The sequence below is a fragment of the Pteropus medius genome, unplaced genomic scaffold (assembly GCF_902729225.1).
Source record: "Pteropus medius unplaced genomic scaffold, Ma_sr-lr_union100, whole genome shotgun sequence".
In the NCBI taxonomy this organism is placed as follows: domain Eukaryota; kingdom Metazoa; phylum Chordata; class Mammalia; order Chiroptera; family Pteropodidae; genus Pteropus; species Pteropus medius.
In genome coordinates this window covers 152,723-173,547 of record NW_024340700.1, presented here as the reverse complement: position 1 = coordinate 173,547, position 20,825 = coordinate 152,723, and the positions used below count along the sequence as shown (strand labels likewise).

At 34.4% G+C, this 20,825-nt stretch overlaps 2 protein-coding genes across 3 annotated transcripts in view; both read left to right on the top strand.

The window, feature by feature from the left end:
- The window catches only part of KIAA0408 (KIAA0408 ortholog), a 26,491-nt gene extending 7,556 nt beyond the window's left edge, over positions 1-18,935 (top strand). The window contains exons 1-6 of one of the 2 annotated variants that reach the window (XM_039881063.1): positions 3,597-4,187; positions 9,195-9,445; positions 13,125-13,487; positions 13,585-13,664; positions 15,468-16,794; positions 18,335-18,935. In XM_039881063.1, the coding sequence (XP_039736997.1) occupies positions 9,311-9,445; positions 13,125-13,487; positions 13,585-13,664; positions 15,468-16,794; positions 18,335-18,508 (2,079 nt within the window). In that variant the 5' untranslated portion in view covers positions 3,597-4,187; positions 9,195-9,310 and the 3' untranslated portion in view covers positions 18,509-18,935. Of the gene's footprint in view, positions 1-3,596; positions 4,188-9,194; positions 9,446-13,124; positions 13,488-13,584; positions 13,665-15,467; positions 16,795-18,334 lie in introns of those variants that run through there. The other variant, XM_039881053.1, reaches the window with a different exon arrangement.
- The window catches only part of MTCL3 (MTCL family member 3), a 65,855-nt gene extending 45,030 nt beyond the window's left edge, over positions 1-20,825 (top strand). The window contains exons 8-12 of the mRNA XM_039881041.1: positions 9,195-9,445; positions 13,125-13,487; positions 13,585-13,664; positions 15,468-16,794; positions 18,335-20,825. The gene's annotated coding sequence lies outside the window, so the exon portion shown is untranslated. The remainder of the gene's footprint in view (positions 1-9,194; positions 9,446-13,124; positions 13,488-13,584; positions 13,665-15,467; positions 16,795-18,334) is intronic.

Here is a 20,825-nt window from a genome sequence, read left to right as displayed (position 1 = left end):
TTGCTAGAACTTCCTGACAGAGAGAAGTGACTCAGGGTGGCCCTCTCGTGGTAGACAAGCATTCCCAAGGCCCCTTTCTGGAATAAGAGGCAGCCATACAATGATTCCTTTATTTACATTTTGTCGTCAGCATTATCAACATCTCCAAAGTCAAGAATCTGGAAATAATATGATGAGATGTTCAACACAAATTTGAAATCCATTAAGATCTGTCTCTAGTTTTAAATAGCCCACATTTGAGATTTTGTTTTTTCAGAGTACAGACCAGTTCTTAAAAAGAACAGATAGTTTTGAAACTTTTTTTTTTTAATTTTTAAAAAATATTTCTGTCATCTGGAAATGCCTGTACATAAAACCCATGACAGAGCTGCTTGGCTAAAAAACATGTTGACATGTTACCAGCCCGCAGAATAGAAGAGAGAGCCAGCATCCCATGATTCCAGGGGGAAAATGTCCAGCACTGGGAAAACAGCACATTAGCTAAAAAAACAACATTCTAAATATGTAACGTCCATGGATAATAAATGCTCTGTGTGTGACTCTCATAATTTTATAACCCAAACCAGATTTTTATAAGTATCAAAATTATACTACTTTTACTAACACAGAATCCAACCTCTGTCATTCTAGAACTCTAAAAACACAGGACCAAATTTGACAGAACCAGCCATGGCTCTTTATAAAAAATAAGAAACCTGGGCCTCACCACTGGATGGTCTCATTCAAAAAGTCTGAGGGAAGTTTCCAGCTTTAGTAATTTTTAAAATAATTCTCTGAGCGATTGCGGTGTGTGGCAAAGGCGGAGGGTCACACTAAACTGTGGTCCCATGGGTGGAATGCTGTGGTGCTGTAGAAACGAGGAGAGGCTCTCCACGTTTATTATAGATTTATCCCAACATAATGGGCTATTCAGAATGTGGGCGGGCATGCTGCAAGTTACATTTCAGGGATCTTCAGAGTTGACCAAGCTTGTTGAGGACAAGGACTGGTCTTATTCTTCTTCCAGTCCTCAGGATCTAACACTACACCTGACACAGAGTTTGTGCTTATAGACCCTTGTTAAATGGAATATTAATTGGAGTGCCCAAGACCTCTTTCTAGGAATGGAAGATAATTTAAGATTCAAGAGAGGTCTACTAAACAACTGAAATCATGTATCCTAAAGCAGGGTTCCCCAACCCCTAGGCCGTGGACTAGTACCGATCCGTGCCGTGTTAGGAACCGGGCTGTACAGCAGGAGGTGAGCAACGGGTGAACAAGCAAAGCTTCATCTGTATTACAGCCACTCCCCAGCGCTAGCATCACCACCTCAGCTCTATTTCAGATCATCAGGCATTAGATTCTCCATGGAGCACCGGTCCCTGGTGCCAAAAAGGTTGAAGACCACGGTCCTAAAATACTTTGAAAATTGCAAAGGGCTGACATTGTTCTAGAAGGAAGGATTATTTTAAATATGTTACCGATAATAGCCTCTAAATTTTAATATGTGTAAAAATGAGTCCAGTTTTTCAAGGTCTTTTCTAATTTTTACCATTTCGTTTTCAGTGAAAATAAAAATACTGCTAAATATGTTTAAAGAATAAAGGAAGAAGGGACTGAAAAACTATACAAGCAAGAAGTCAGAACCCACTCAGTCTCATACACAACCAGAGTTGTCATAGCATAAAGAGATTCAACAAATAAATGTTTTGTGATGTTTCATAATCATTCTTCAGACAACAACCTGTAAATTGTGTACCGCCATGCTATAGGAAAAATTGTGTGTTTATCCCCAGATTTTTTTCCAATCACTAAGTTAAAATTCTTTTGTCTTTGTATTGTGACTTAAGATTTATATTATTTAAGGACACAAGCCTCTTTAGATAAATAGTCATAAATTCTCTGCTATACGACTCCTGTGTTATACTTGGAAGATGGAGTATCATCTTCCTCATTTGGACTTAGAAGAAAGCTGAATTTAAAATTTGAGAAAGCCAGAAATCGACTTCTCATGCCCAAAACTCTTATCCCTGACTTCTAACCCCTTCCCTTGAATGCCATGGAATATTAAACTTCAAGGCACCAGGAATGAGAAGACCTGAATTCTATTCCTGGCATTGCTAGTAAGTGGTTTTGTGACCTTGAGCAAATGACATTAGGGCCTCTTTCTTCAACTGTAAATTGAGAAGATTGGCTAGATGATTTCAGAAGTTCTCTCTAGCTCTAAAATTCTGTAAGTCTGGAAACACCTGCTAGTGACATTTATATATTCAGTATTCTTCTTTTACCCTTTTCAAAATATTTTATTTTGTGGCTTAGTATCATTATTCATACAGACCTTTTCAAATCCTTTCCAGGATTTTTTGTTTGTTTCCTGACAGCAGCTGGTGTTTCTACATTTACTTTAAGTATTACATACGCTTCTTCATATATTTGTAATACATTGAAATAGGATTAGTATGTCATCAGATATCAGTGATTTTTCCAAACTCTCTGCAATACTCAGAGCAATAATTTGAATTAATTTCATATTTTAAGGTTTAAATATTTAAATGGCTTAAAAGTAAACTGAATTATTCAACAAATGTTGTTTTCCCCAAAAGATTTTCAGCCATTCTAACACCTGCTTAAAACTGTCAGGCACTTCAGAGTGTCTGAATATCACTATAGAGCTAAATACACTAGCATCAGCCTTTTAAAACCATTCAACTTATATACATAACAGTAGGCACTTTCCTTAAAACAAAATCTTCTTACAACAAAGTTTTTAGCGGAAAGGTTCAAAACACCTGTGCTGAATATGTATTGCCTTTGTATGCTATTATCTCATTGTATTACTTAGCATAGAGCCTTGCAGAGAGCTGTCTCTCCATGAGTAATCACTGTTATTACAGTAATTATTATTGTTATTGCTTTTAAGATTATGGTAGCAGGCTTTCAAAACATACATGATTTCATACAGTTGTCCTACATATACTAAAGCCCTACTATAAGCAGGTTATACTATTATTAAACTTTTTAGTTTTCCATGAGATATTTATCTGGAAGCAGGCAAAAATAATGCGAAAGTATTTATGTAATGCTTTAACAACCATACATAGGAAGTTCTTCAGATTTGAGGATAAGACCTTATTCTTTAAACTTTTATCTAGCTTTTTTGCTGAATTGGACACAAAATTGTTTTAGACACTTTCTTTAAGTCAGTTAAACCAAATGTGAGCAAGTTCTCACAGAAGCTGGAAATATTGCTGAGGAGGCAAGGTTGCCCAGCATTTCCAGGCTAGATCCATCTGGTCACGGTTTGGGGAGCCATATACTTAGGCTGCAGCACACCACAATCGAAAACAAGCACATGGGTACCTCGCTGGCTTTTTCCTCTCGTATTAAGTATCATCTTTTCCCACGGGCTCTGATTTCCTCTGATTTCTTTCCCATGGACACCACTATCACTGTAGATACAGGCAGCAAGTTGTCATAGAATCACAAAGAGCTATCAAGTTGGTCTTTATATGTGCCCCGTTTCTACTTTATTTAAAGATAGAAGTTTGCTATGTTTTCACAAATCTTTTGAGATTGTGCGTGTGTGTGTGTGCGCGTGTGTGCGTGCAATTGTTGTTACACATGTTGTTCTGCCACATCTAGGCACCAGGCTTTAAAGGCACTGAAAAGTGCATTCTGATGCTAGCTGGAAAGCGGAAAGTGAAAGGCGTGCAAAGAGATCATTCTTGCCTATAAAAAAGAAGTTGGCTTTTCTAGATAAAAGAAACCTAAAATTGGCCCTTGCCATCGTGTGATATTACCATCATCTCTTTTGGCAAGTTTGAAAATCCTGAGTTCCATTATAAAAGCTAAAAATGTCCTGGACCTGGAGTTGTTTACCCAGAGAAGGAGCTGCTCTAGAGTTACAAAGCTCTGGTTGGAAGAGGTGGCTTGAAGGCCGCCTCCAAGCAACTGACGTCACAGTAGTCTCAGCTGCTGCTGTGACACTGAGCTGAGCAGCTTTTTGATTTGTGAAAGTGGTGAAGGTTTCAAAGGGACTTGTCAGTACCGCTCTGTTGAATGGTTGGGCTTATTTTGCATTTCCATTTCTTGCAAAGAAGCAAGATTCATCAAACTGAGACTTCTCTCTTTAAATCAGCTAGCTATCCTTCCATTGCTAGATTGAGCAGTGGTGGAACATCCATAGGATTTCTCCCCAGAGCAAAAAGGTAAGTTTCTTTCTGAAAGTTTCAAAGCAAGTGACTAATTCTGGCAGAATATAGAGGGCTTGCTGCTGATATGCTTTAAACTTTGGATACTGTTTAAGTGGAGGGTGATTTCAACATCTGCCTCTTTTAGTGTCTGTGTCTGGGCTTAAAAACAGTGGGGCGGGGTTAGTAACGGATCTTAATGACTCGTAGGGAAAAGAAGGTTCAGCTGCTGTAAGTGGATTTCCCAACTCTGAACTGACAGTGCTATCTGTTTTCTGAGCCTGATTTTCAAATGCTGACTCTCAGTACTTCAAACAGCACTTTGCCTACCATGAGATTTCACTAAATTTATTTATTAGAATGTTATTTTTATTAGGATGAAGACTTTAACATTTATAAAGTAAAGCTCACAAGCTTTGAGATTGCTGGTATTTGAAAATTGCAACTAAAAATAAATTAATGTAGTTTCATCGAAGATGATGGTTTGCTCATCACATGTTTCAGTAATTTCAGTTGAAGTGTGTGCCATTTGTAATGGGTTAATTTTCAGTTAAGAGGTAAGGTTACCACTAAATCTTCTGTGTAAGCTGGTTAATTATAGGTATTCATATACCCAAGCCAAAAGTTTCTTTCAACACTTCTTTTTATAAGTTAAGAGATGTTCATCAGTTCATCTATATCTTGGATGTTTTCTAGTTTGAGTATATAACTGAAGAGAAAACAGAGAAGGAGAAGATAACAAAATGAGAAGGCAAAATTGATCTCTTCGGAATTGCATATGGTCGTATCTCTTTGATCCTATTGGAACATAAGGAAAATGCTGAAATAGCAAGAAATAGCAAGAAGTAGCAATAAAAATTATTCCCTTTTGCTCTGTATTAAAATCATACCATGGCTGTCTTTGGAAAGATGCATTTGCCAGGGAACAATAGAGGTCTGTTAATTAGTTAAAGTGATGTATAAATAACCCGGAGAAAGAGCTAGAGAATCTTGGAGGCAAATGGTGTATTCATCTGTTGTGTTTTGATATGAGAATTCCTAATTCCTCAAAGTTGAAAGGAAGCAAAGCATCTCCAGGGCAAATGATTCTTCTAGGAATTGTGAGATTGACAGTACCTACTGTGTGTGGCATGCCTACATTGAAATATACAACCTCCTACAAAGGAAAAATCTTCAATTACATGAAAAATAATACGTTTAAAAAGAGGAAATAGGAGAGCAAGAAACAAATACTCTGAACAAAAATCTCAAAAGAGAGAATTAGCAATAGAGTCAACTCCTTAACACTTTTTCGTTTGTTTGGCTAAAGTCCAGTTTTCATTGGGAGAGATGGAGATTGAAATGGTAATGACCAAGTAGGATTAAGAGCAATGCACTTTTCAGACAAAGAAGTGTTACCAATTGAGGCTAATATGGGAAATGAAAATGATTTATTATGAGACTCCTATATTACTCTTAAATTTTGCTTACTAGTAGGGCTGGAAAGTTAGCAGAACTATTTTCCTCCCATCACCATGCTTATGCAACCCACTCACAACTCTATGATTCTTGTTTCCGGCCTTGGAGAGGAGGGAGTAGCTTAAATGGATTATGTAATGCTAGCTTAAAGTTGTTGGGGGAAGAACGTGCGTATGACTAAGTAACACAGCTCTATCCTTTCACATTTGCTCTAATAAATTTTTATTCTGAATGAAATTCTAGAAGGAACGAAATGAGATGGGGAGTCAAAGAGACATGGGGAGGGTAACAGATAGCGGAAATCTTTTCTTGTCTCCCACATAGATTCCAATATCTGGGGGCGAAAAAGAGTGACAACTAGGAACAAAGAGAACTTTTATATTTGTCTCAGTAAAGAGCACAGAGTTTTTGAATCTGCTGAACCGCTTTACCCCATAATGTTTTATTACAGAACATTATGCTCCTACAAAGTTGCCCCATTAGTTGGATTTTTAAAGATATATCTATATATATATATATATATTCAAGGAAATTAAAACAAAATCAATTTTATATAAGATTTGTCTATTCAAATTTTTACCAGCAAAAATTTTCCTAAATATTTAATTTACCACATATCCTTAAAATACTTGAGAATACTGAGGACAGAGGAAAATCATTGAAAATTTAAGAGTTTACACATTAGACTTGCTTCTGTCAATTTTCTAATTAAATAGTGATCAAAATCATCAATTTCATTTTAAGGGAAAAATAACGAAGGGAAAAAAAGAGGGTGAGATGAAAGACGAGAAAAAAAGATAAAAGGAGAAAGGAACAAAAGGAAGAGACCAAGAATTAGGCATTTATCAAACACCTGCTATGATCCAAACAGTTTTAGGCACTTTTATTAAGCATTCTCTTGCTCACTTAATTCTCACAACAACTCTATGGCACCCACTTTATTTTTAGAGAAGAAAGCAATATATTCAGCCAATTTCATCTGACATTTATGACAAGACAGAGATGGTAAGAGAGTGAAATAAATACTCCCACAAAAATTGGCACAGATATTGCTCTATAGGAATTTCTCTCAAAGGCTTGTTTTTTATTCATAACCATTACAATTCTTGTCACTAGAATTGCTCTGGCCCTGGAAGGGGAAGCTCTGTAGATCAGCCCTTCTCTATATTGTGATGGATTTGGCCTTTTGCAATTAAGTGCAGGATTCTATCTGCTTTGGGAACATTACCTGGGTTTATGTACAGTGCAGTTACTACGAACAAGTCTGATTTAGAGTTTTTCTGGATGATCATCTTCAGGTAAATGAAAAAGAGAAGGGTCTGGCACCTTTTAATCTTGTTCTGGAAGTGGTTCAAGAGGAATAGAAATAAAAAATGGAGCCATTTGCTACACAATTAGAGGAGAAACTTTAGGATGATTTCTGAATATTCCCAGTGTTTTAAAGACCGTTAAGATAAAATATAGAATATCATAGGACCTCTTTTCCAGGTAACTTGATATCAGTCTACTGCCTTTATATAACTTCTTTGGTTAAATCTGCAACTATCTCTCGATGTCTTAAACCAACCCACTCTTCCTAAGACGTTCCAGTGTTAAATACCTGCTAATAAGCAAGATAGTTTCCGCTCACAGTTAATTACATACAGTTTTAAAGTAGTCTGCCAGTCTCTGAAAATAATCACTGTCTGCATATCCTGTGAATGGTTATTAAATGAGTCTAAAAGATTACTAGGTAATCATGATCACCGACAGATTCACCAAAATAAAAAGCAATATTCTGTATGTTCTTTACTGTCTTCATTTTATTAGGTCTTTGTGATGTGTTTATTTTGAGGCAACTTTCATTTGATATGGCAGGCACTTGTGGTCACTTGCTCATAATTTGGAGGGTAGAAAGAAAAAGAAAGGATGACAGTATAGAAAATGAGATTATAGAAAAGCATGACTAAGTGGATAAAATGAGACATGCTAGCATCTTTAATGGCTAAATCTGAAATTTCTTCTTTATCTTGACTGAATTAGCCACAGTATTATGAGTGCCAAAAAAATAGATAAAAATGATCAAAGTATCTGTAGCAAATTGTTTGAGAGAAGAGTAACATTATAAACCCCAATATTATTAGGATGTTTTTAAAGGTGGAACCCTATATATAGCACCAACATTTTTATACTTATCAGTCTGTTATAATTCTGATTGCAGCTCAGAAAATATATGTTTGGAATAGTTCACTACACAGATATGCATATTCAGAACAGTCTGACAAAATTAAATTAGTCTTCAATGTTTATCTTATTTTTGGGATGTGAAATATGCAGGCATCTTCTGTGTCTACGAAATGGGGCATTGGCTTCATTCCACAATTCCAGTACCCAGGCAGCTATTGACTCTTAAGAACTTTGCTCATAATTAGCATAAGCTACCACCTGCTAAGTTAAGGCATTTTGGCTATGGCCTACAAAACTGAAGAATTTGACTTCTTATAGGCATTGATTATCTCAGATGGAGATTCAGACATGTTAGATATGTTTTGCTACCCATTTAAAAAAGCATATGACTTTATTAATAAAAATTACAGTGGAAGTTAGAGCAAGATTTTTTAAGCAAAAAAATAGGGAAATTGTTTAAATTTCTCAAACTACTTTGCATTTTGTAAGTCATGTAATCTTTAGAACCCTGTGATTAGCCTCATTTTAATGTAAACAAACTAAACCTCAGAGATTTTAGCTGATTTATAACAGTTACTAATCTGGTATTTTAAATTGAATCTTCGAACTCTGAATGCGCATACCCTCAATGCTAGGAATCTAAATATTTTAGTCACTTCTTAATGTATTTGAAGATTTCCCTTCAAACTGAGCAAAATATTTTCTTCAATTATCTGTATTCAGCTATCTTAAATAGGTTATGGTATATAATCTTTTAGAAGGAGAAGTGAGCATGGATAAATTTTAGCATCTTGCTCCCAGGATAGTTTTGTTGCTTTTGCATTTTACTTCATAAAGTAAAATAATGAAAATTTTTTTTATGATTTAGTTTGGTTTCTCGCTAATACCCCAGTTCCATATTGACAACCAACTTCAGGATCTTAATTCAGTAATCGCATTTGGCATGGGCTTGAACTCTAATGTAAAATTGATACTCTAGTCCAGTACTGTCTCAGGACTAAGTCATAAAAATATATAATCTAGTTGCATCAGAGCAGGAGTAATTCTGTTGCAGCAGAATCTACCACCGTTACGTAGATGTGACCATACAATTGAATTTCAGACTTCTACTCTTAGATATTCATGAAAAATTCTATGTTTAGATTAGGTGGTTAAAGGAATACTTATATCTCACATCTACATTTAACCATGTTGTCCACTATAATTTTGCTGTCTGGTCTCATAACAGTGAAAAGAAACTTTGGACAATACTTATTTTTTGACTGCTTTATTTTCTTCTTAAGTAGATCTCTTCTTTTATGTCTAATTTTCCTATAGTTTATGTCAATGGTTCTTGATAAAATGATAAAATATTCCCAGAAAGCACATGAATTTGGAACTCTCTCGTTATGTTTATGTTAGGCTTTATTTTAAAGGCAAGTGAGACTGCTTCAAGTAGAACAACTTCAAGCTTTCAAGAAACAGTTAAGAGAAGGCAGAGACGAGCAGAAATACCACTTCACTAACACACGGTTGCCATGGATCTGCATAAGCAATGGGAGAACACAGAGACTGACTGGCACAAGGAAAAGATGGAGTTACTGGACCAGTTTGACAATGAACGGAAGGAATGGGAAAGCCAATGGAAGATAATGCAGAAAAAGATAGAAGAGGTACAAGTTGATTTGTTTCAAATACATTGGAAACTTGCAGATCAGAATGAAAGTTCTTTTGAAGTTCATTTTGTCTTGTAAAGTGTTTTTGTTTATTCCACTTAAGAGATGCATATCTCAGTGATATTTACTAGATATTTGCATAGGGACTAGGCTTATTTTGTAGCCCTGTATGAAAGTTAAGAACTTTAAATGTCACTTTAAAATGTATCAATTTATTATTTTCTGACTAGAGTGCCTTGGTATCAAAAGTGAGGTATGTATTTTGCATGAGTTTGCAAATACTGTGTCCAAGAGGAAAACATAAAGATATGATTGGTGAAACATATATTAGTAAAATTATAATTGGGCATTAAAATGTAGATTTTTTTCTGAGATGATTTATGAATAATATTTACTAAAGGTAATCACATACTAGATAATTCGATATAATCAAAAGGAGTGTCATATCTCAAACAGAAAATGGCAGTGGACATGATTTTTATTCTGGTAGGGTGTGCCACATTTATTAGGAAAAGAGTAATGAAAAATGACAGATCTCTGATACAAATAGTTATTTTATCTCCAATAACCATTTCTCAGCTTGTTGGGCCTGGAATATTTTCTTTAAATGTTTACATTGATGCATATTCAAGCTCCTTCCAACTGAAAAGTATTTATACTTATCTTGCTTTCTTCTGGTAACATCCGTGGTATTGACTTACATGATTTTGTGCAAATTGCCAAAATAATTATTTTAAGATTCCTTGGCCTTATTCAGAGGCAATCAAAACTAGTGCTTTATGTGTTTATACTGCAAATATTTTTTTCTTATTAACAGCCATATAATTAGTTGTGAATAAAATACAAATTGGCATGCTACACGAAAGAAGTCAAAAAAGAGTAGCTATTTAACTATTCCTCCAAAATAGAGCTGAAAAGGCAGGCATGTAGTATATGATTAGAAATTGAAAGGAGAATCCATTGCTTGTCCCTCTACAGTTTAGAAGATGTGTTTTTTAGTCTCTTAATTCTTCCAATCAGAGATCAGGTTGAATCAACAAGGAGATACCTAAGTCAAATAAGAATCCACAACTCCAATTAGAAACCTGAAGTCTTGGGTCATTGGCTCCTAAAGGTTTGTAAGGTCTAGTTAGTAACAGCTTTAGGTAATTCTAACATCCAAGCAAAACGATTAAGGGAGTCAAGATTAGTCTAGCCAATTGTTTAAGCTATGTATCAAAAACAGTCCGCTGTCTGGTTTAATCTATCCCTGTAAAGTAATTATTCTGACAGCTCTGTAGATTCCCTCTGTGGTAAACATTCGCCTTATTAATTAGCAGGCGTTAAACATACTTTATACTTAGGATGATAGTCCCTAGAAATACTGTTCCTTTCTGTATCTAGGAGACAAGGGCTGTAATGCTTTTTCTTCACCTGGAAACAGTGGCTGTAGAGCTATTTATGTCTTGCTGCTTGCAGTATACAGCTCTATAACTGAGGAATATGTTTAGATAATGTGCTTACCCAGAATACCCATAGATGATGTTCTTTAATGCCTGAATACTAGCATTGTGCTCTCCTTATCATACTAACATAGATTTTTTTGTCTGCTCCCAGCTTTGTAGACTTTAAGAAGATACATACTTCTTATAGACTACAGTGCTGGGAGTAGAAAAGATTGAGGAAAAGAGAAGGAAAATATCCTCACGTGTCGCAGAGAATCAGGACAATTTGTTTGAAACTAAAATTTAAAATGAACACTTGGAAAAATTATAACATACCATTGTATTTGTTCAACATTTATTACTGAGTTCTGTGTATTAAATCAGATGCAAATTATTCTACCATGTATTAGAGAATTTAGATTTCTGGGAGTACACATGTCCCTCTGGTGATCCTGAGTAATACTCATCTAGTGAGAGTTTCCAGCATTAGGTGTTAGTATGCTAATTGTTCTCTGTTCAGCCACTATCCATAGTCACTGTATTCGCTATTGCAAAATTAATATGTACATACTTGGATCATTTGAAATCTGGAATAATTTAGATAGAAACCCTGCACAGAGTTCATAGATGCCTGGGAATTTATTTTTTTAATCACATTGCAATCTTTCCTGCTTATCATCTTTGTTGAAATGGTTAGAATACCCTTGACAACGGCTGAGTACCAGATAATACAGATTCTCTTACGCAAAGTAAATTGTTTTCTATCTATGACATTATGTTATTTGTTTAGTCATACCTCATTTTAGTTTCCAAGAGTATTTACGATGGTATATAAAATTCTGCATAAGGTACAGTATGCTAAAGCAAAAAGAGAAAGAAGAGATAAAGACAAAAGGAAGGATCATATGTAAAATGGGTGCAGCAAATCTACCTTTCTAGTAACTAACACAAAAATTTTCAGATGTATATTTCTCAATATTCAGAAAACAAAGCAAACTTATTTCCCAGGAATAGCACGTCTGTCCTTGATTTTGAAATGAAAGCAATTTTGTTTTCACCCTTGACTCTTCAAAAAAAGGATGTTACCAATAGCATTCTTAGATTTAACATGGTACTTTTGAAAGTTGTTGCTTAAAATATCCTCAAGGTCAGCCAAAATCATAATTCACATAACAGTTCAATATAAGTAATTTTACAGGGGCCAAAGCAATTGATTCGTGACTGCAATTTGATGCTATCCTGACTTCATTCAAAGATAGATTTATAAGTATCTAGAGAAATAAATGCACTATATGTTCTTCAGGCATCAACTATGTATAGAGCTTCTCTCATCTGAGATTTAGGTAAATATTGAGAAGCAATAAATCTGTTATTCCTTAAATAATAAGTATAGCTCAGATATAGATTGTGGCTGTAAAATGTAGAGTCATTTGCTTTAATAGTTATTTGATAGTCTCCTTTGAAATGTGACAAGATCTCCCAGAACTCAAGCCAGAAGAGAAAGTCACTAATTTCCTCAGTTCAGGGATGAGCTGAATTAGTGCCTACAGGTTAAACTAAGTTCTCATCAAGAAATAATTTGGAATCTACTTTCACATAGAGAAATAGATGATCAAAGCCTTAGAGTTCTTTTATATCACATGGGATAAGGTCACATTTGTTTTAATCAGGATGAGAAACTTTTTGAATATGTATAGCTTTGGCATTTGGTATTGCCTATCCCTTACCAACGTAACTCCCAAAGGAAACATCTTTTGATTGCAAATGTCTACTTAGAGAGCAGAATGAACTGACTATATGAGATTGTCAATTATTTAGATAGTTAAATGTTGACATGCAGGTGGGATCATATGTTTAAAAACATGACTTTAGTGTTCAAGTCTTGTTTCTCACTGAAAGCAATTAGCATGGTCAGTAGTGGATTTGAGTCATTCCAATTCTGTAACAGTGCTTCTATATCTCACTGACACCTATATATACAAGTTTATTGTACATTTGAATGAGTTGATTTCTACTCAGAAAGACAGAAATTACTATCCATGCTTGACCTACTGAAAATAGTCTTAATGGTTTATCGAAGTTGCTCTGGCTAATCTCGATTTTAGAAGCACTATTCAGAGGTATAAGCATTAACACTCCAAGGTAGTATATAGTCATATGGCAAAGAGGACTCAAAACAGTGTGCTTAGTGTCAAAAAAATTGGCAAAGTGAATTAGGGGAGAAAAAAGTTTTATCTTTGTTTTCCTTACAGCTTTGCCATGAAGTAAAGCTTCGGAGGAAAATCAACATGAAGGAACGTGCTAAGGTCATTAATTTTGATCGTGAGAAGGCCATTCAAGATAAAGAGGTAGAATCTTCTCCAAATTATCTCAATTCAGGGCAGTGTGAATTTACAGGGATGAATCACAGGAATGATCTGGAAAAAGAAAATAAAACAGAGCAGAGCTTACTCAGTGAAGGAAATCAAATATGTAAGGAACAAAAAGCAACAAAAAAATCAAAAGTAGGGTTTATGGATCTTTTGGCCACAGACAATCAAAAGGACTGTGAGATCTGGCCTGACCTGAGGACTTCTGAGGAAGCAAGCAAGGGCTGTTCTGTTGCCCTCAACACAGTAAGTAAGATGTGACTGACCTAGAACTGTTTCTAAAGAAATATTTACATTTCCAACATTTCAATGTGCTAACACGCTATTGCTTATATATATAAAGGCTCTCGAAGAACTTGCCAAAGTTAGTGAAGAATTATGCAGCTTTCAAGAGGAAATTCGAAAGAGGTCCAACCACAGAAGGTAGGCTGGTACATCTCTGATTATTTTATGTTGGAAAATCAAGAAAAATACTGTTTTCAGTTAATCAGTTTAAGGTGCCACCTCCTTACACTTTGTTAATGAGAATTAACAATGAGTTATTAAAGTTTGTTATCTTAGGAGATAAAATCTTTAATTGTATATTTCTGTTTTCTAATTCTTAAAGCAAACCTAATTCTCTTTGTCATTTGATTATTAGGAATACATTTTTAGTATTTAGTTAAATAGCCTCCATAATAAATTAATATATACTTTCTAATGCAGTTCTTTTCTTTTTGAATATTTGGCCAAGGAAAAGTATAAACTGGACTAATCCACTTAAATACATCATTAGACGATGTCAGATTTACAGATGTGGTATTTTAATACATAATGATGTTCTATTGAAATATTTTATACCTAAGGGTCATTTATTTTTTTTGTATTTTTATGTATATAATGGAAACACATAATTTTCAGAACAATATATTGTAAATATGTACACACATATATACGATGCTATAAAAATGCTGTTTCAGTTCAGAAACACTCTTATACTTATAAAAGTAAGTTTTAGCTAAATTAAAAAATAAATTGGAATTTTCTACAAGTAAAGACGAATTGTTCTAAGGTAAACATTTATCTCCTAGCGAGTCAGTATGCTTCTATTAGAAAGCTGTAGCAATGTGTACCCTTATTTTTATTTAGCTGTTAGGAAGCTCAGAGAGAATTTTTGTACTGATTTACAATAGATTTTCTAATCATATTTCATACATAATTTTGGCCTCTACTTGCCCATTTAGCTTTTGCCTACTATTCTCTGTTAAGTATTTATCTGTACTTTATTGTAAGCTAACTCATAATATTTTATCAGTTGAAGACATATAAATATGATTGATATTTATCAATATGATTAATTAACTTTAATTTGTGAATCCCTACTGTTAATATATTTAGGTTTTTATTTTGATTGAACTCAGAAAAGACTTACTTGCCAGTTTTGTTTTACAAATCATATCAAATATAAAGTTTTCCTTGTTACTTCATGGCCTTTAGGGAAAAGTTCAAAATCCTTAATATGTTCAAAATCCTTAATAAATCCTCAGAGACATTACAATTTAACCTAATGTTTCTCTCTCATTTTCCATTGCCTTCCTCACTCTGCTTTATAACTCATCCATGCCAAAGTACTCACTGTTCCTCGAATACCATAATGGATTTGTTGCAGCTCACTTTGCCTATCTGCTGTTTACTCATCAAAAAAATTCTTAACTTTTCTTTCAAGCCCAAATGACACCTTCCATTTAAAATTACTCTGTCTCATTGCACTTCTATTCATATTTCTGTCATACTACTTAGAATGTTATTTCAAATTCAAGGGGGAGGAACTTGAGCTTACATGACATAATGAATAGGAATTCAGTAGGCAGAGCAGAGGTAAGGAAATGACTAGAGAAAACCTATAGAAATGGAAATGCCAGTAGCACTCACCCAAGAGATTACAAGATCTAGGCTGGATATAAGTGAAGTTTTGAATAATTAAAAAAAAAAAAAAATGAAGGACAAGATTGGAAAGAGTTTGTATGAGAGTTTGTAAATCCTTGAATGCAACAGTGAGAGATGGGCTTTATCCTACAGTAAAAAAGACTTGGAGGTTTTGACTAGGGGATTTATATAAAAATGACATTTCAAGAAATTGTGACTAATTTTCCTGTAGCAGACATTTATTGCTTAAGCCATGGGTTCTTTTAAGAGCTTATTCTAAATAAAGTTATCACTAATATACCATGTTTTCTAATTGTTTAGGATGAAGTCAGATTCTATTCTCCAAGAAATGCCAAATGTAATTAATCTGCCTCATGGAGACCACATGATCAACAATGGCCAGTACATTCTTCCAATCAATTCAGAAGATGAAAAGCAGAAAAATAGAAAGAATCTGAGCTGTGCTGATATGCTGCAAAGCAATTTTATGAAAAAATGTGGAACTGATACAGTTGATCTACAAAGAAATGAAACTCCACCTGTTCCTCCACCAAGAAGCACATCTCGTAATTTTCCCAGCTCATATTCTGAACAAGCACATGAAAGTCTGAAGGAAAGTTTAGACCACAACAGCTGGGTGGCCCATGAGGGTCAAGGTGAAAGGAACTGCAGTCCTCATTTCCTTTTGAGGAATGATGGAATGTCTACACTGTGTTTAAATGAAGGGAAGACTATGAAAGACGGTATTATGTTTTCTTCTTTGGCACCAGAAGACAAAATAGATAACAAGCCTCCATGTAATGAAAATGTTGGATGGGGCATACGGTCATGCGACACAGTGATAGGTGCAAAAAACAGCCCCTCTACCTTGTGGTTTCAGAAAACCTGCTCTACTCCCAATAAGTCAAAATATGAAAAGATGATACTAGATCACCCTGCTAAATCTCATCCTGACCTTTATCTAAGCAATGACTATAGCTCCTTGGTGACACAGAGCAGTGGCCCACTTAGAAGTTTCAGTTGTGGCTTTGATAGGACTACTAGGAATGAAAAGCTGGCAGCAAAGACTGATGAATTTAATAGAACCGTATTTAGAACAGATAGAAACTGTCATGCAATACAGCAAAATCAAAGCAATTCAGAATCATCTCAAGATCTTAAGCCCTGTGATACCTTAATTACAGGTAACATATCAGAAAATGACAATGTGTCTGACATCCTGAAAACCAGTGCCCACATGACTGTACCTAGTGAAAATGTGCCTGATAATCCCACCAAAAAATCCACAACAGGCCTAGTCAGACAAATGCAGGAACACATAAATCCTAGCAATTACAGGAATATGCTCCACGAGCATGACTGGAAACCAAGTAATTTATCTGGCCGACCAAGATCAGCTGATTCTAGGTCAAATTATGGTGTTGTGGAAAAGCTGCTGAAAACCTATGAGATGTCAACAGAATCTGCATTGCAAAATTCTAAATGCTTTCAAGATAATTGGACCAGATGTAATTCTGATGTTAGTGGTGAGGCCACGTTGAGTCACCATTTAGAAATGCTCCAAATAGAACAAGAGCTTCAGCAAAAGACATCTATGTGTGGGGTACAGCAAGTGAAGCAAGGAATAGATTGGAAAAAGATAATAGAGGTGAGAAAGCAATTAATACATTTTGGTAGAACTGCATTCATATTTAATCATGGATCGGAGTTCAATCAATTGCCCGTTCATCTAAATAGAATGTAAGCACATGTTTTGGCATCTTCTCAACTTCTTGACCCTTAATTTGTGAGTAAATATAAACCTTAGGATTGTAACTCAATGTGAACTTGTTATAGTTTTTAAGACTAGGAGTAACGCATTATAACTTAAAATTCTGAAATAGGATAACATAGATATAATAAATGGGCTTAAGAATCTCAAGAAGATCAAATGTTTGTTGTAAGTTACTTGAAAAAGTATTCTGAGTATATGTGTTTTGATTTATAGAATTTTATTCTTTTAAAGTGTTTATGTTTTTAAAAGTATATGGAAAACATATTTGTAAAATAATTTGCACTTTCAGTTATTAGCTATGATTTGTTCCGTCATTTTCAGCATTTGATTCATGTTTTCTCTCATGAGATTAGTCACATGAATAGTACATTATAAAGTTCCCTTATTTGTAGAGCTAACAGGCAGTACATGGAAATAAAAAATTATAGCTTAGATTTTTTAAGGTCATTTCTATTTGTATAAATTTTTAGCATTGAATTTGCCAAAAAAAAAAAAATGGTATTTGAATAAAGTTATCCTTTTTTTTTATTCCAGTCTACTTTCAAGAGTATAATCCTTAGAAGTAGTTCTTCTTCCCCTGATCCTCTAGAAAAATAAAATTCCAAAGAAAGAAAAAGAAAATGCAGGCTATTGTCATAGAAATTAAGGCCATCCTCATTGCCTATCTCAGATGAAAGAGCAAAGGCTTTGTTAAAAAGGTCGAAAGAACCAAAGGTATCAAATGTGTCATGGAAGTTTTAACATTTTTTTTTAATTGCAAAGGTCTAAGATTGCTTTTCTTCTGTTAAAATAAAAAGAAAAGAAGAAAGCAATGAAACAAAGAGAAGGGAAAGAAAAGATTTTCAATCATCACATGATGCCTAGTATCGATAGTAACTCTTCATTAGCAATTACAAATTTTTCGAGAGCCAATAACCATGGTTCTTGATGGGAAAAAAAATGATAGCTAAGATAAATCATTTGTTTTGTGTGTCTTTCACTAATGACCTCTAAAAGTATTAATAACTTGACAAAAATAAACAAGATTTCTTCTATAAATTATCTTTTTGTTTTTAAATAACACTGAAACATAATATTCCACTAAGAAATGTCTGTAGTTCCATCATATCAAAGTTATCTAATATGAATTTCTGAATACTGAAATTATAGTTCTAAAAAGTTATCCATTGTATTAAAATTTGTCAGTGTGAAGATATCTGCAAGATTATTAAATGCCACATTCCATATTAGAAATGAATTGCTCTGATTAAAACATTGATGACCACCAATATTAGACAAATATCTTTTTTAGTTTTTGATGCTTTTTCTTGCTGTAAATATACTAATATATTAATCCCATTGTTGGGATCCGTAAAAAATTAAGCCCATTTTTGGTGCTGGTAGAGTGAGGTGAATGTCTTTTTTTGTGTCTTAGGAATCCGTGGCCGTGAAATCCTCACAGGGAAAAGGTTTTTCCCGACCTGCTAGACCAGCAAATCGCCGTCTCCCATCCAGATGGGCATCCAGATCTCCATCGGCACCCCCTGCCCTGCGAAGAACTGCCCACAACTATACTTTTTCTCTGAGATCTGAAGCATCGATGGTCTGAGTCTCTGGCCTGGATTGTTAGATTACAAAAGTCCCATTTGCCAAACAGAGCATTCTGAGTGTTTGCAGCCAATCGTGTCTCTTATGTATCTTTTGACATTACTGGGACAAACGATTTAAATCTTAACTTTCCATCAGTCTTCAGTGTTTTTAATCTATGGAATAATTATCTTCCTGTATGTTGATTTCTTAGATCAGAACTTTTTAATGCCATCCTCATTAATTTGCCAATATGATTTAAGTAGAAACAATGTACTATATTGTATATTCTAACTTTCTTGCAAGCTGCAGAAAGCAAGGTTATGTGCATGGCCATGTGTTTGTAGGTGCATGTGTTGAAATAGGAAGTACCTTAGTATCTATTTAGATAAGAAAATTTATGTGCTAGTGTTGACTTTGAAATTATAACATGTATACATACCTATATATTCTTTGTGTTTATTTAAAATTTTTGAAAATATACGGTACTATTTATATTTTGTATACCTTTTCATAGGTATCCACTTAAGGCATTCGAGGTATGTATATTCATTAACCACTTCCTTGGGCCCAGCTACATTGAAAAATAAGACTTATACACATATCTAACATTGGTAGATTTCTATATACAACTCATAGTTTCTTAACACATATAAGGATAATACCATCAATCTCCTGTTTTACTCTTTTAAATAAAAAAAAAAAAAGTCAGTTTTAACAGATCAGTCTTCTAAAGCAAACAAAATGTTCACAAAAGCTTTTCTACATGATTTGGTAGTCTATCGTGGCTTTCGCTGTATATTTGAGCCTCAGAGCCAGTTATCATGAGTCTCCCTTATAAACAACATAACTTAAAAAATGAATTTATTTTGTCAAATTCAGTAACAAGCATTCTTTATATGGAATATAAAAAGAAATTCAATTATGTTGATTTCTACCTTTTTTGTTAAAATTGTAGTAAGCTTTAGTTCCGCTATTTTATTTGGAGTCATACATATTTAGAGGTAAGTCATTTACTTTTCCATTTTTCTAACCTTTTTTTCTAAAATTAGCAGAAAAAAGACTAGTTTACATTTTTATGAACAAGTAAGATCAGGAATGATATTTCATTGAAAGCTGAATTATAATATATTTCTTACAACGTGCTACATAAAAAAGCCTTAAACTAAACTTTGGCACCCATGATTAGCATAAGGGATAGAAATATGTATTTTGGTACAATTTCCATTCAGTGAACACATCAAATCTAAATTGAGAATGACAGAAATATGAATGTTGAGGGGACTGGGATTCTGCATGGAAGATCTTAAAAGTAACTTTGTTCTCCATTGTCTCTCTGTAAAGCCAACTATGTTATTAGATCGTAAGTCTGTTTAAGCTTTACTTTTATTACCAAAAAGGTTAAGAAATTCTTAAGACAAAAGTATTCAAAGAAGCTTCTCCTTATGATATATTTTAACAATTTAGAGAAAGTCACTTCATAATACACCATGACTTGAGGTAGTAAGTCATTTCCAAATCCCAGACTGTCCTGTAAAGCTCCAGGCTGTTGCATGGTGATAGACAGATTCATACTTTCCAATAAGGACAGTTTCCAAGAGTTAAGCTGAATTAAACTTCTAGAATGTGAGGTTGGAACAGATGGTAAGTAAGGGCTATAGATCTACTCTTTTAATTCTTGTTTCTTTCAAGAATATCTCTTTCCATAGGAAGCCTACCAGAGAAAGTAACCTAGATACCAAGTGATGTTACTCACATAATATGATTTCAACCAGAAGGGAGAAAACACTGGAGAGGTGGTAGCCTGTGGTATAAAATGATGGACTTGTTAGGAAGATGTTGCTGTGTAACACTGGAGAGCCTGCCCAAGAACTGTGAGGCATACCTGTCCCTCTTCATCACTGTATTCCAGGGAGTCTGTAATGGATCTGTGGTTTTGACCTTTAACTACAATTTTGAATATTGAGGATCTCTTTCTCAAAATTAGATTACTGACCTCACCCCATAATTACTAAAGCAAAATTTCCAGGGGTGAGGAGTAGGAATCTGGAGTCTTTAATAAGACAAAACAAAACAAAACAAAACAAACAATAAAAGCAAAGTATTTGATGATTCGGGAGAGGTGGAAGCAGTGACACTGATACCCAGATGGGCGGGTGGGTAGGCGTGTTACTTTCCTGGGACTTATCTTTGTTATCTGTACATTAAAAGGGTTAAATGTCAACCTTCACAATTTTTAGCCGCATTTTCTATTACCAGTTGATTTAAACATTGGGACACATTTTAACATCTTCTTATGTTCACTAAAATCATAGAATATTAAAGCTGAAAAAAACTTA